The sequence below is a fragment of the Microcaecilia unicolor genome, chromosome 12, assembly GCF_901765095.1.
Source record: "Microcaecilia unicolor chromosome 12, aMicUni1.1, whole genome shotgun sequence".
NCBI lineage: Eukaryota > Metazoa > Chordata > Amphibia > Gymnophiona > Siphonopidae > Microcaecilia > Microcaecilia unicolor.
In genome coordinates, this window is record NC_044042.1 from 8,575,001 (window position 1) to 8,588,196 (window position 13,196).

General features: G+C 44.9%; 1 protein-coding gene across 7 annotated transcripts in view; it reads left to right on the forward strand.

Moving 5' to 3' along the window:
* LOC115481626 (uncharacterized protein C12orf81-like) overlaps positions 1–10,956 on the forward strand; it is a 31,044-nt gene extending 20,088 nt beyond the window's left edge. For 4 of the 7 annotated variants that reach the window (XM_030220918.1, XM_030220919.1, XM_030220922.1 and 1 more), the window contains 4 exons: positions 1,915–2,088; positions 6,711–6,830; positions 9,002–9,145; positions 10,530–10,956. In XM_030220918.1, the coding sequence (XP_030076778.1) occupies positions 1,915–2,088; positions 6,711–6,830; positions 9,002–9,145; positions 10,530–10,873 (782 nt within the window). In that variant the 3' untranslated portion in view covers positions 10,874–10,956. Of the gene's footprint in view, positions 1–247; positions 1,316–1,362; positions 2,089–6,710; positions 6,831–9,001; positions 9,146–10,529 lie in introns of those variants that run through there. The other 3 variants (XM_030220921.1, XM_030220924.1, XM_030220920.1) reach the window with 3 other exon arrangements.
* The last annotated feature ends 2,240 nt before the right edge of the window (positions 10,957–13,196 follow it).

Below are 13,196 nucleotides of genomic sequence, written 5' to 3' on the forward strand. Positions count from 1 at the left end.
CAATGTAGTCCCACCTATGCAGAGACAGGAAGTTGCATCAGAGGGAAAGGCTGTGGGGCCAACATAAGCAGTGTGCATTAGTTGCTGCCAGTGAAAATCTGCTATTTAAAAGGTATGGGGGGAGGGGGATGTTTGAGAGACCATATGGCATGCAGGCGAGAGAGAGAGAGAGAGACCAAATCACTTGTGGGACAGGGCGGAGTTCTTCTGCCCACCCATCTTGGGCCCAGGCCCACCCAAAATTGGGTGTCTGGCTATGCCCCTGATGCAGACTGTTTTATAAGTTTTGCCAGGAACGGAACGTTAGAGATTGGTCTGTAGTTTTCAAGCTTGTCCTGGTCAAGGCAGCTCTTTTTCAGTAGGGGGCGCACCACAGCTCTTTTTAACGTTATTGGCAGCTGCCCTTCCAGAAGAGAAGTGTTAATAAGTTTGCCGCTTCAATAAGGCCTATGCCCGTTCGTTGTACTATCTTTGCTGGGCAGGGGTCAAGAGGGCAGGTTGTAGGTCATAGGCCTTTCAGGAATTTTTTCAAGAGCTTCCTCTGTGACCTGGTTGAATGAGTCCCAGATGGATGTGCATGGTGGGGAAGAGGGAGAGTTTGCTTCATTAGCTGGTGGGAGCTTTGATGAGACCGTCTGTAGGTCCTGATCGAGAACGTTAATTTTGTTGGCAAAGTACGCGGAAAATTCTTTGCTGGTTAGTTGTGACTGGGCAGCCTGGTTCTGTTGTGGGGTTTGCAGTAGGCTGTTTACTATTTTAAATAGTTGCTCGGTTGAATTTATAGCTTGTTCTATGTGTTGAGAGAAATATTGTTCTGTGGCTGTTGTCAAAGCCTGGCGGTACATTGCCGTGTGTTTCTTAACAGTTCAGCCTGTCTTCATTTAGGTGAGATTTTCACCATTTTCTTTCAAGTTGACATCCTTGAAGCGTAAGGACCCGTAGTTCTGGGGAGAATCACAGGGAACGTTTGTTTGTAGAGCATAGCATCTTCTTTAGAGGGACTGTTTTTTCTAATGCTATTGCTAAGCATGCATTCCAGATATCAATCTGTTCTGACACTATCATCTTTTCCATTAAGACTCATGAAAGGGAATGGAACCCTTTCGTAACCTGTAAACTGATTGGCCTGTGTTCTCGTGCATTTTGAGGTCACAGGAAGCCACATTCTAGAATTTACATCTCCAGATTCCCATACATTTCTAACTTCTCATGAATAAATCAGCTTCTCACTCCCAGTCTGCCAGGATGCAACTACTTGTAAACTTTGGAGTTTTCTTGGGCTGGCTTGCTAACAAGGGCTCATGTGATGACACGGGTAAGGCCACTTGGATTAACCTTAGCTCTTTTGTGATTATTTACCAGACAGAAAAACCTGTGCAGTACCCTCCACTCATGGGATCTGAGGAAGGAGTCCAGTAAACTCTGTGGAAGAATGAAACTGTAACAGACATTACGTGGTTGGTCAGGTTGAAGGAAGACTAGAAAGCCACCAAACTCAACCGTCTTGAGATTACTTAACAGTACATTAAAATAGCAGGCATTAGCAAAAGGTGTTTTAGACTAATGAAGCTATGGGCAATCAAACCAGTTTAGATTAAACTTATACATATGTGGACCAGGTTTTCTTGTTGTTGTTGTTGTTTTTTTTTTTTGTGGGGGGGGGGGGGTGAGTTGAACAATGGGGATAAGAAACAGATAATCAGTGGAGCCTAGACAAGCCACTTTGACTGTCCATATTTGCCTGGTTGGGACAGGGATACTTACATTCTCACACTTCTTTGCAAAGGTTTAGCGAGTTTGCCACAGGCACAGAATGGAGAAAACCCTAGATGAGGTTTACGGAAAGAGAAAACCCTAGATGAGGTTTACGGAAAGTCTTTCAAAGGGGTTGATGGCTTGTCTTATCTTCCCCAGTGGCTGATGATATTGGTTCTCATATGATGGGACGGATCGCAGAACAACTGACACCTGAAGAATGTCAGGACTTCTATACCAGGCTTACCACCCCCGAAAAGGACATTGAGGAGGAACTGGACAAACTTTCAGAGAAAAACAACCCAATAAAAAGACGCAGAAAACGAGACATCGGTAGGGTCAATGTCTCCTTTCAACAAAAAAAGTTGAAAAAGCTGTACAACCAGATGGTGTACAAATGAAAGCCAAAACAAGAGTGTAAGTCACCAAAAACACAAGTTCTAAAGACAACCAATATAACTGTCTCAGCAACAACACCATCGCATATCTGTATAGCCCTGTATTTTGAGAGTGCTGCAGAGTTTATTGATTTGCATACTTGCTTTCAGTGGCCAAATATTTGGACTCACCATTGTGTGTTTTATTTGCCACTTCACAGGACACCCGACAATGGCTTGTGCGCCGAAATACAGCCTGTGTCAGGTATTGCCTATATGCAGAATTGAAGGACACGTTCAATTGTTACATTTGAAGAATAAATATTTTGGGACATTTATATTGGTTGTCTTTGGACCATGACTTCCACTCTTGCTTTGCTTGTTCTCTCTCTGTAGAAGGTTTTTTTCTTTCATTTGTTTTTAGCCTAATTTTTATATCACGACAGCACAAAAGTTATTCCCAGTCTGCTGCAAGACATTTATAGCTAAACTCCAACTCTATGGCTCAGGATGCCAATACTGACTATGTCTTACCACAGCGCCCTCTGGTGCCTGCTCTTGTGGGTCATGCAGATACCTATGTCATACTACTACTACTACTACTACTACTTAACACTTCTAAAGCGCTACTAGGGTTACTCAACGCTGTACAGTTTAACAAAGAAGGACAGTCCCTGCTCAAATGAGCTTACAATCTAATGGACAAAATGTGCGGTCAATCAAATTGGGATTCTAGATCAGACCATAGGTCCATGAAGCCCAGTATACTGTTTCCAACAGTGGCCAATCTAGATCACAAGTACCAGGCAAGATCCTAGCAGGATCCAGAACCCCAAGTACCCTCACAAGTCACTGCCTGGAGTATTAAGTCTAATTTGATCATAGATAGAACAGAGAGACAGACATTGCCAGGACATAAGGCATTTCTTTGCAGAGTGAATTTCTAAAACCAAAGGAGGAGGGGAAGAGTTGAATGAAGCAGGCACAGAGAAACTTCTGAAGGACAGTTGATTATTAAGCATAGGGTACCAGCAGCATCCACTGTAAAACGTTTGGTAACCAATTCATTAGCGAGTTTTGCACAGGCACCTGATAGATATTTGAAGGTGTGTAGGCAAAACAATTCCCCAAAACATTTGTTTTCTTCAGTTTCCTGTTTCACTTTTGACATTTACACCCAAACTATAATCTTATCCCCCAACTTGTGAGTATATCCAAATATTCAATCTTTAGTAATTCAAAAAATGCATAAATGGGAGGGGAAAGCCTCAACAGGTTCCATAAAAGCAAGGCTTTGCAAACAGCAACACAGTCCTCGTTGTCATTATAGGCTGTCATTATAGGCAGTTAGCTTGACAGAGTTTTAAAAGGGGTTAGACGGTTTCCTAAAGGACAAGTCCAGAAACCACTACTAAATGGACCTGGGAAAAATCCACAATTCCAGGAATAACATGTATAGAATGTCTGTACGTTTGGGAAGCTCACCAGGTGCCCTTGGCCTGGATTGGCCGCTGTCATGGACAGGATGCTGGGCTCGATGGACCCTTGGTCTTTTCCCAGTGTGGCATTACTTATGTACTTCTGAAAAAAAATTTCCTTTAATTCAACGTTTCATCAAACTTTTAAACGCACTTAACTTAAAAGTGCTGTGAAACCTTCTGCAACTGTTCCACAGCTGACGGTGGCCAACATTTCAATTTGCTCTATCAGGGTCCGTAGAGCAAATGATTTGAAAAACAAAGAAAAAGGGATCAGAGCACAGTAAATTACCCCAAATATCTATAGAAATAACACCCATATCCCGGAACTCATGGCTGTCCATTATTAGGATCTCCACAATCTCAAAATGGCTCCCATATTTATGGAGTGACATCAGATGCTGAAAACAGACTAAGCCAATCACATTACTTGTAGCTTAAAACCTTGTTTTCTCTTTACTCCATACAATTTCAATAGATGCGACACCATTCAATTTAAGAATTTAGCCCATATTGCTCTAAAGTCCTCTGAAAATCCATTTTTGTTCCAACTGTAGCCAAATGTCTCCTTTCAACCCCTCTACTCAACGGGTTGATACACTGCAGTACAGTGTGCCAAAGAGATTCAAATTCATGTTTCAATTCTGTGCAACGCACAGCCAATGGGGAAGTCATCTTATGCGTGTTGATAGTAGTCTTATGCTCTGTTAAACAGGTGTTTAAACTCCTCAAGATCTATCCTATGTATAAGCTTTTTTTTCACAAGGACACTGAATGCAATATACCACAAAATTCGTGGTACGAGATGTTTCAGAAAAAGAGAGTCGCCATCTAAGTGTCACGACACATCCACACACAAGCAGCCATTTAAGTTTAAGTTTTTTATAACTTCCACTTTCTATTGAGAGATTCTCTGTGTTCATCCCATGCCTTTTTGAATTTCATTACCATTTGTATCTCTGCCACCTCCTTAATGGAGACTTTCTGCATCTGTGCTGTTAAAGCAAGGAGGAAGAGGAGACAGCACTCAAAGAACTTGGTACTTGGTAGGTGAGAGGCTGACGCAAGTGCAGCACACACTTCCACGAGAACGCCACAAGAACTGCTTCTGTCCCCACGGGAACAACGCAGGAACTGCTTCCGTCCCCATGGGAACCCCGCAGGAACTACTTCCACCCCCACGGGAACCCCGTAGAACTGCTTCCATCCCTGCGGGAATCCCAACGGGTTCCGTGGGATTCCCGCGAACCTCGTTCCCAAGCCAGGTCTCTAAGCTAGAGGTTAAGGAAGCCATTTTGAATCTGGAGCAGCAATAAGTAGGACTGGGGATCACTCCCTCTCCCACTGGAGCATCAGGGACTGCAGTAAGAGCCAGAGCTGGGATCGGGTTTGGGGGGTGGAGGGAGTCTTGGTTGTGTCTTCCTGGAGCGTGGAGCAAATTGGCTGTCTCTTCTGTGGGAGATGATGCTGATACCTGGGGGTGAGGGCAGGGCTTTTTTTTGAAGGGGTACTTGGAGGTACTGAGTACCGGCACCATTTCCATTGTCTGCTAAAATTGACCCATGATCCCCAAGTTTTAATGAAAGAGCTCAGGTTCTACACACCAATTCTGCCTTGTCATAGATTCTGTGACTGGTTGTGGGGGGCCTGGCTATTGTGGGGTGAGTCCCTCACTGATCACCCCTGAAGGGTAGCCTAGCATTTGAGTACCGGCACCTTTTTCACTAGAAAAAAAAAAACACACTGGTCTTTAGGATCCCAGAATCTTGCTGTTCTTTGGGGTTCTACATGGAATGTTGCCACTATTTTGGGTTTCTGCCAGGTACTTGTGACCTGGCTTGGCCACTATTTGGAAACAGAATACTGGGCTAGATGGACCATTGATTGGTCTGACCCAGTATGGCTGCTCTTATGAGCACCAATAAACCAGTTAAACACTGTGTATCAAAGGGAGGAAAAAACATCTCAGAAGCCACACGGAGAGTTTTCTCTCTCCTGCTCCTGTCGGGATGCGATCACCTGGGTCCCGTCAGGAGCAGGATAGAGAGAGACCCCGGTGCCAGGAATTTCCCCCCACCCCCCTCTCAGCAGCCCTGCATCTGACCACAAATATGACCCAATTTAAGAGGCTCTTGAAGACTCATTTATTTCTGTTACCATATCCTTTGGCGTAGTTGGAGTTACAGATATGGTAGAGGAGAGCTCTTTGGCTTATTTTGTTGTTTTTTGTCAAATTTTTATTGTTGTGTATGTGTAAAATTTTTATGATCCACCTAGTATATAGGTAGAATCAGTGCGTTCTTTCTAGCAAAAAAGGTGCCGGTACTCAAATGCTAGGCCACCCTTCAGGGGTGGGGTGATCACTGAGAGACCCACCCCACAATTGCCAGGCCCCCTGCAATCAGTCATAGAATCTGTGACAAGGCAGAATTGGTGTGTAGAGCCTGAGCTTTTTCATTAAAACTTGGGGACCATGAGCCAATTTTAGCAGACAATGGAAAAGGTGCCAGTACCCCCTCAAAAAAAGCCCTGCTAAAGAGTGACAAGATTCCACACAGAATTTCAAAGAGTAGCAACATTCCATGTAGAACCCCAAGGAATAGCAAGATTCTGGAATCCTAAAGAGCAGTGTGTTTTTTCTAGTGAAAAAGGTGCTGGTACTCAAATGCCAGACCACCCTTCAGGGATGATGGGGTGATCACTGAGGGACCCACCCCACAAATAGCCAGGCCCTCTGCAACCGATCACAGAATCTATGACAAGCCAGAATTGGTGTGTAGAGGCTGAGCTCTTTCAATAAAACTTGAGGTCCATGGGTCAATTTTAGCAGACAATGGAAAAGGTGCCGGTACTCAGTACCCCCAAGGACCCCCTTAAAAAAAGCCCTGGGTAGAATATAAATTAATAAAATAAAAATAAATAAACAAATGGTCACATTTGATAAAATATTTTCAAGTTCAAAAGTGTCTAAGAAAATTCAAAAAGTTCTGTGAAATACTTAATATTTTCCAGACATGCTGCTTTGCAAACTGCAAAGCTTCTCTAGGAGGTTCCCATTTCTCTGCTAAAGGTTTCTTGTGCCCCGTTTCTCTTCATGCAGTTAGTAAGGAGCAGTGTCTGAACACTCTGGAGGTCTGGCTGGAAAAGGAAGGTGACACGCTCTACTGGGACCAGCTGTCCCGAGCCCTGAGCAGGATTGGACGTGCTGACGTCGCTCGAGGTGACCATCTCTTGACCAAGAATGAGAAAGCTTTGTGGGTCTGATTTATCAAAGGTACACTATGCAGGGGAAAAAAACCCTTGAATAAAGCAGGCTTGGAACGTGTGTATCCTGCCATTCCAAAAAGCTGCTTAAAAAGGCACATTTTAAGAATGTAATAAAAGCAGGCACATACACCTGCTAGCATTTGATGGGGGCCACAGCCTCAGCAAAATGCAGTGTAATGCATCTGGTCTGCAAAAACCCGAGGGAGTGGTACAGTTTAGGGGGTGACGTACTTTTGTGCATGAAACGAGAGCAGGACCTGAGGGTGAGCATTTCAGATGATGATAAGATGGCCAAACAGGTAGAAAAGGCTTCAACAAAAACCAGAAGGATGCTGGCGTGCATGGGAAGGGGAAGGGGAGCAGGGGTGTAGCTAGGTGGGGCCAAGGGGGCATGGGCCCCCACATTTTTAGCCCTGTGCCCCTCTACTTTTGATCCCCCCTCCCGCCGCTGTCGCCGACGTCAGGACTCACAGAAGCAGATCAGTGAAGGCGCCGGAGATCGGCGATGAAGACGACTTCGGCTGGCGGGGGTTGGGGATCCCCGTCAGCAAAGATACCAGGCAGCGGTGGTGGCAGCAGGAGGGGGGATTGAAAGTGGTGAGGAGGGTCGGTGGCAGGAGAGGGGGGGTCGAAAGTGGCGGGGAGTCAAAAGTGGCAGGGGGATCAGCGGCTGGGGAGGCGGGCTAAACTGTGCCCCCCACCTCGGGTGGAGGGGACTGCGGCACCAGGCCCCCTTGGAGGCCCGGGCCCGGGGAATTTTGTCCCCCCTGCCGCCCCCCCCTCTCGGCGGCCCTGGCCCCATCAGGTTTTCAAGATATCCACAATGAATATGCATGAGATAGATTTGCATGCACTGCCTCCTTGGTATGTTAATCTATCTCATGCATATTCATTGTGGATATCTTGAAAACCTGATGGGGCTAGTAGGTGTGCCTCAAGGACTGAGTTGAGAAGCGCCAGCTTAGAGCCACGTGGCAGCTCTCGTGGAAGGGTGGCAGACTGCCTAAGACTATGCAATGTCATTCACATTCCACAGACAATATTCTGGTGATATTTTGTCCTTGGTAAGACAACAGCCTGGGTATAAGCCACTGGTACTCAAATCAGTCTTCAGCCCTTCTCTGACTCATTAGATTTTCAGGGCATCTCTAGTAAATGTTTAGATATCATCATGAATAACTATAAAACTTTTTCAAGCATACACAATAGCTTTTATTACCAAATCGTATCACGTCGTCGTCCTTCCCATACTGAGTCCCGCCCGCCCTCGCGGAAATAGGAAGTTGCCTCAGAGGGGGGCGAGACTCAATGTGGGAAGGGTGACGACATCAGCGAGATCTTCTTTACTAGCAGGGCAGACGCGAGGCGCGCTGCCTGCCACTCTCCAGCGCTTCGGAAAAAAAAAATTTTAAAGGCAGAGCAGTGGGAGCGGAGCACCCACCCCCCAACCGATGACACCTGGGGCGGACCGCCCCCACTGCCCCGTCCTTGCTACGCCACTGCAACTGATACAGTACTACAAATTTCAAATCTGCAAGTTGACGATGTGCTGTTATCCAGTGATCAACTGAGGAGTTACCCTTTGGTACATTTATAGTAAATACGTAGGAGAAATACAATAATTGCATGCACTGCTTTCAATGTATGCAAATATCTCATGCATATTCATTATGTGGTACAATTGATAGATCACTTGCTTACTGTGCCCGTGACTTCAGTTCAAATCCAATAGCCAACTGCTGGCCAACTCGGTCATCCATCCACTTTACCTTGATAAATGAGTCCTCAGCCATAAGGTGGGGGGGTGTGGGGGTGTGGGGGTGGGAGATGACTGTAGAAAGCAATGGCAAACTACCCCACCAACAGTCTACGAAGAAATTATCATACAAGTGGCAGTCCCCATAAGTTGTTTGTGACTTGTGTACAGGGGATTGCCTTTACCTCTTTTTACCTTTATATTCATTAGCGCTATCATGAAAAATCAACAGTCTTGGGGGTGGTGGTGAGGGACTGGTTTCAGCACTAGTGTTCTATGCATTCCATTCAGTACGGTCTCCTGTAGGTTTTTGCTCTGTCAGCTCATCACTTCTTTCTCTCCCCTCCTCCCCCCTTACCCTGTGGCAGAGCTGAGTAAGAACCTCAATCAAGACAAGAACCTGGAAATGAGGAGATACGTTGAAGGATTTCCAAAGTCCTTGAAGCAGAGCAGCTCATTGCTGGAGCCTGAGGAAGAGAAGTATGGAGAGAGCAACCGCAAAAGCCGGGACGGTGAGGGAAGGCTTTATTTGATGTTTTGGGGACTGAAGGCCAGGGTGGACTAAGGATTTGTGGCAGGGACATAAATAAATAACATTTATAGTTTCACCTACACTCTCTCTCTCTCTCTCTCTCTCTCTCTCTCTGTCTCGCTCTCTCTGTCACACACACACACACAAAACAACAATATGTTTTATCTCACCGCTGTCATTTTTCGTGTGTGTTAGCTTAGTTTTTTTTGTTGTTGTTGTTTCACTCCATCTTTGTTTCATTGTTGTAATTTCAGCATGCAATAAAACAAGTCTTTTCCGTACAAAAGACCAGCTGGGTTGCAAATTCAAAATCTCCTCTAGCCAGTGTATGACCTTGGATGACAAGTTTTATCCTTTTCCCTGAATCTACCCAAACATAAATGATTCTTCCTCAAATAAAAAATACTTTTTCTGTCTCCCCTCCTTCATTACGGAAGTGCCCGTGCAATCTGGGCGCCAGAACTCCGCTCAATGCATCCTAGAGCTGGCGGCATGTAGGGTTTCTGATTTCAATCAAAATAAGAGTAGAGGGTGGACAATGGACACTCCAACAGAGGAACCAGTGCTTTAAAGTCACTTTATTAGGTGCTAGTACAGCTGGCTGCTGGATGTACCTTCTGTGTGCTACCTTCCTGCAAGGACCTCTCCATCATGCCTTTTGCTTTGCCTAATTACAGGGATTTCCTTGGAAGTTGACAGAGAAGCAAGCAGATTCTACTCAAGGTTTCAGCTTCATCATAGCTTTAATATTAGAATGACAGCCCTGTGATTTAATGAGGAATGAGTTTGTGTTCTGGCTGGTTCTCTTTGACTGGATCTCTACTACTCATTGAGTGAAATCTCATCCAGACTTGAGTCCTGGGCTGGAGATCTTCCTACCCATACACAGAGTCATAACAGAAATGATTGAGGTACTAGTGAGCAGCTAAGAACCTCCCGTTGACTCTGAGAGGGAAGTGACACCTGCAGCTCTACAGTGACACTTGCTGGTTGTCTCAAGAATGCATCCATGCCAGTTTCAGAAGGGTACTGTGGATGCGAAGTATAGAACGGAACCTTTTGGACAGCTTCATTGTTGATCCATTCAAATATATTGTGACCCCTGAGGCAGGCAGTTTGTTACGCCGAAACATGGACCGTGTCGGGTCCTGCTGTACTAGCACCTATTAAAGCGACATTAAAACACTGGTTCCTGTGTTGGAGTGTCTTATTTTGATTGGACTCTTGACGTGGAGGTTTTCCATGTTTGTTTGTTGTTCCAGGTTTCTGATTTCCACATCTATTGAGCTCAAGTGTAGGAGAAAATCGTTTTATAATTCACTAATGAGGGGGTTATATAAATCACTTTTTCTTTATTTGACTAGTGAAAGATGTAGCCTGGGAAGATTGGGAACTGATCATTGAACGGGAGAAGCTCCCTCCATATGACAGAAGTCTGTTGGAATGGGCAAAGCCGGTTGCGTTTGGAATAGTCTTTGGATTTCTCGGTGCCACGGTTCTGGCTGCTGCTGTTCTTCACATTACTATTTGGCTCACAAAGTGGGATCGGGAGGTCATGGAGTATTGCGATGAGGACCTGACCATCCAGAAGGTGTTGGGGAATACTGGAGATGCCTCGTCAGATGATACCGACAGCTCGTCGGCTACCTTGGAAATGGAAGACTCGTTGGATGCGGGAGACGTTTGGACACCACATACTGAATTCTGAACTGGTTGAAAGTGGACAGCAACAATATCTGTGATACTTTATTCTAAAATGAGAAAGAATTAAAGACGTGACATGATTCTATATTTTTAGGATTTGGCCTCAAGTCTTGGCTTTATTGCATTTCATGGATTCCAGATCTAGCTACATGTTTTATGCATACAGCAACCCACTATTTGACAACATCAATAATACATGCAAAAATATATTTGAACTGTAAGAAATTGTTTGTGTTCCCAGTCAGGCTATTATTAACTGTTTGCTGTGCTAGAACTTTGAATATACCAGTATATATATATATATATATTTTTTTTTTTCATGGAAACATCAGAGAAGGAAATTAGCTGTGAACTCTAACTTGATTCCAAAACATCCCCAGACATTCTTCTCTCTCTTCTTTCTCACTGCATCTCATGCTACATGGAACATAAAACATCCCCAGGTGCTCCTATCTGCTTCATCCCACTGTATCAAATGCTTTTGCCCAATCTTTTTCACTAGGGTCATGTATTGTTATCCATACACTATTGCTTCTCCTTAGCTAACTGGGGATTGAAAGAACCCGGAGATGGGAGGGCGGTAGAACGAGAGGACATGATATGAGAGTGAAGGGGGGCAGACTCAAGAAAAATGTCAGGAAGTATTTTTTCACGGAGAGAGTGGTAGATATTTGGAATGCCCTCCCGTGGGGGGTGGTGGAGATGAAAACGGTAATGGAATTCAAGCATGCGTGGGATAAACATAAAGGAATCCTGTGCAGAAGGAATGGATCCTCAGAAGCTTAGCCGAGATTGGGAGGCGGGGCTGGTGTTTGGGTGGTGTGGCTAGTTCTGGGCAAGACTTCAATGGTCTGTGTCCTGAAAATGGGGCTAGTTCTGGGCAAGACTTCTACGGTCTGTGTCCTGAAAATGGCAGATACAAATCAAGGTAAGGTATACACAAGAAGTAGCACTTATGAGTTTATCTTGTTGGGCAGACTAGACGGACCGTGCAGGTCTTTTTCTGCCGTCATCTACCATGTTACTATGATACAGTGAAACTACTATGCCGGGTTCTTCCAGGAGATAAGACTGAGGGGTCCTTTTACTAAGGTGCGCTGAAAATGGGCTGTGTTAGTGTAGGCGCGTGTTTTGGGCACGCGCAGATCCATTTTTCAGCACGCCTGCAAAAAGATGCCTTTTTAAAATTTTTGCTGAAAATGGACTTGCAGCAAAATTAAAAATGCCGCGCAACCATTTTGGGTCTGAGACCTTACCACCACCCATTGACTTAGCGGTAAGGTCTCATGCATTAGCTGGGTGATAATGACCTATGAGCATAGAATGCCACTTGACGTGCGTCTGCAAATATTTCAGACACGCATAGTGGAAACATGTCAGAAATGAAATGACCGCAAAGGCCACGTGGTAGTCGGGCAGTAACTCAAAATTGGCACATGTAGGGCATGCGTAGGTACCTACACAGCTTAGTAAAAGGGCACCTGAATGACTGCGGTGTCAGCACCACCAGGGTTCAGTACCTCCTTTCTCCATAATGTGCCAAGGATCTGCAATCCGGGCACCTGCACTCATTACATAAGTATTGCCATACTGGGACAGACCAAAAGGTCCATCAAGCCCAGCATCCTGTTTCCAACAGTGGCCAATCCAGGTCACAAATACCTGGCAGGAACCCAAAGTGTAGCAACATTCCATGTAGAACCCCAAAGAGTAGCAAGATTCTAGAATTCTATAGAATAACAAGATTCCATGCAGAATTTCAAAGTGTAGCAACATTCCATGTAGAGCCCCAAAGAGTAACAAGATTCCATCAAAATCCCAAGTACATAAGTGTTGCCACACTGGGACAGAGCAAAGGTCCATCAAGCCTGTTTCCAACAGTGGCCCATCCAGGTCACAAATACCTGGCAGAAACCCAAAAAAGTACAAAACATTTTATACTACTTATCCCAGAAATAGTGGATTTTCCCCAAGTCCATTTAATAATGGTCTATGGACTTTTCCTTTAGAAAGCCCGCCAAACCTTTTTTAAACTCCGCTAAGCTAACCGCCTTTACCACATTCTCTGGCAACGAATTCCAGAGTTTAATTACACGTTGAGTGAAGAAACATTTTCTCCGATTCGTTTTAAATTTACTACATTGTAGCTTCATCGCATGCCCCCTAGTCCTAGTATTTTTGGAAAGCGTAAACAGACGCTTCACACCTACCAGTTCAACTCTGACGCATTCCAGTGGAACCAAAGGGGGCATCTAGTTCCCACTAACAGATCCATCTCCAATGAAAGAACCCCCCCCCCCCCAAAAAAAAAAAAAAAAAAAGAGACA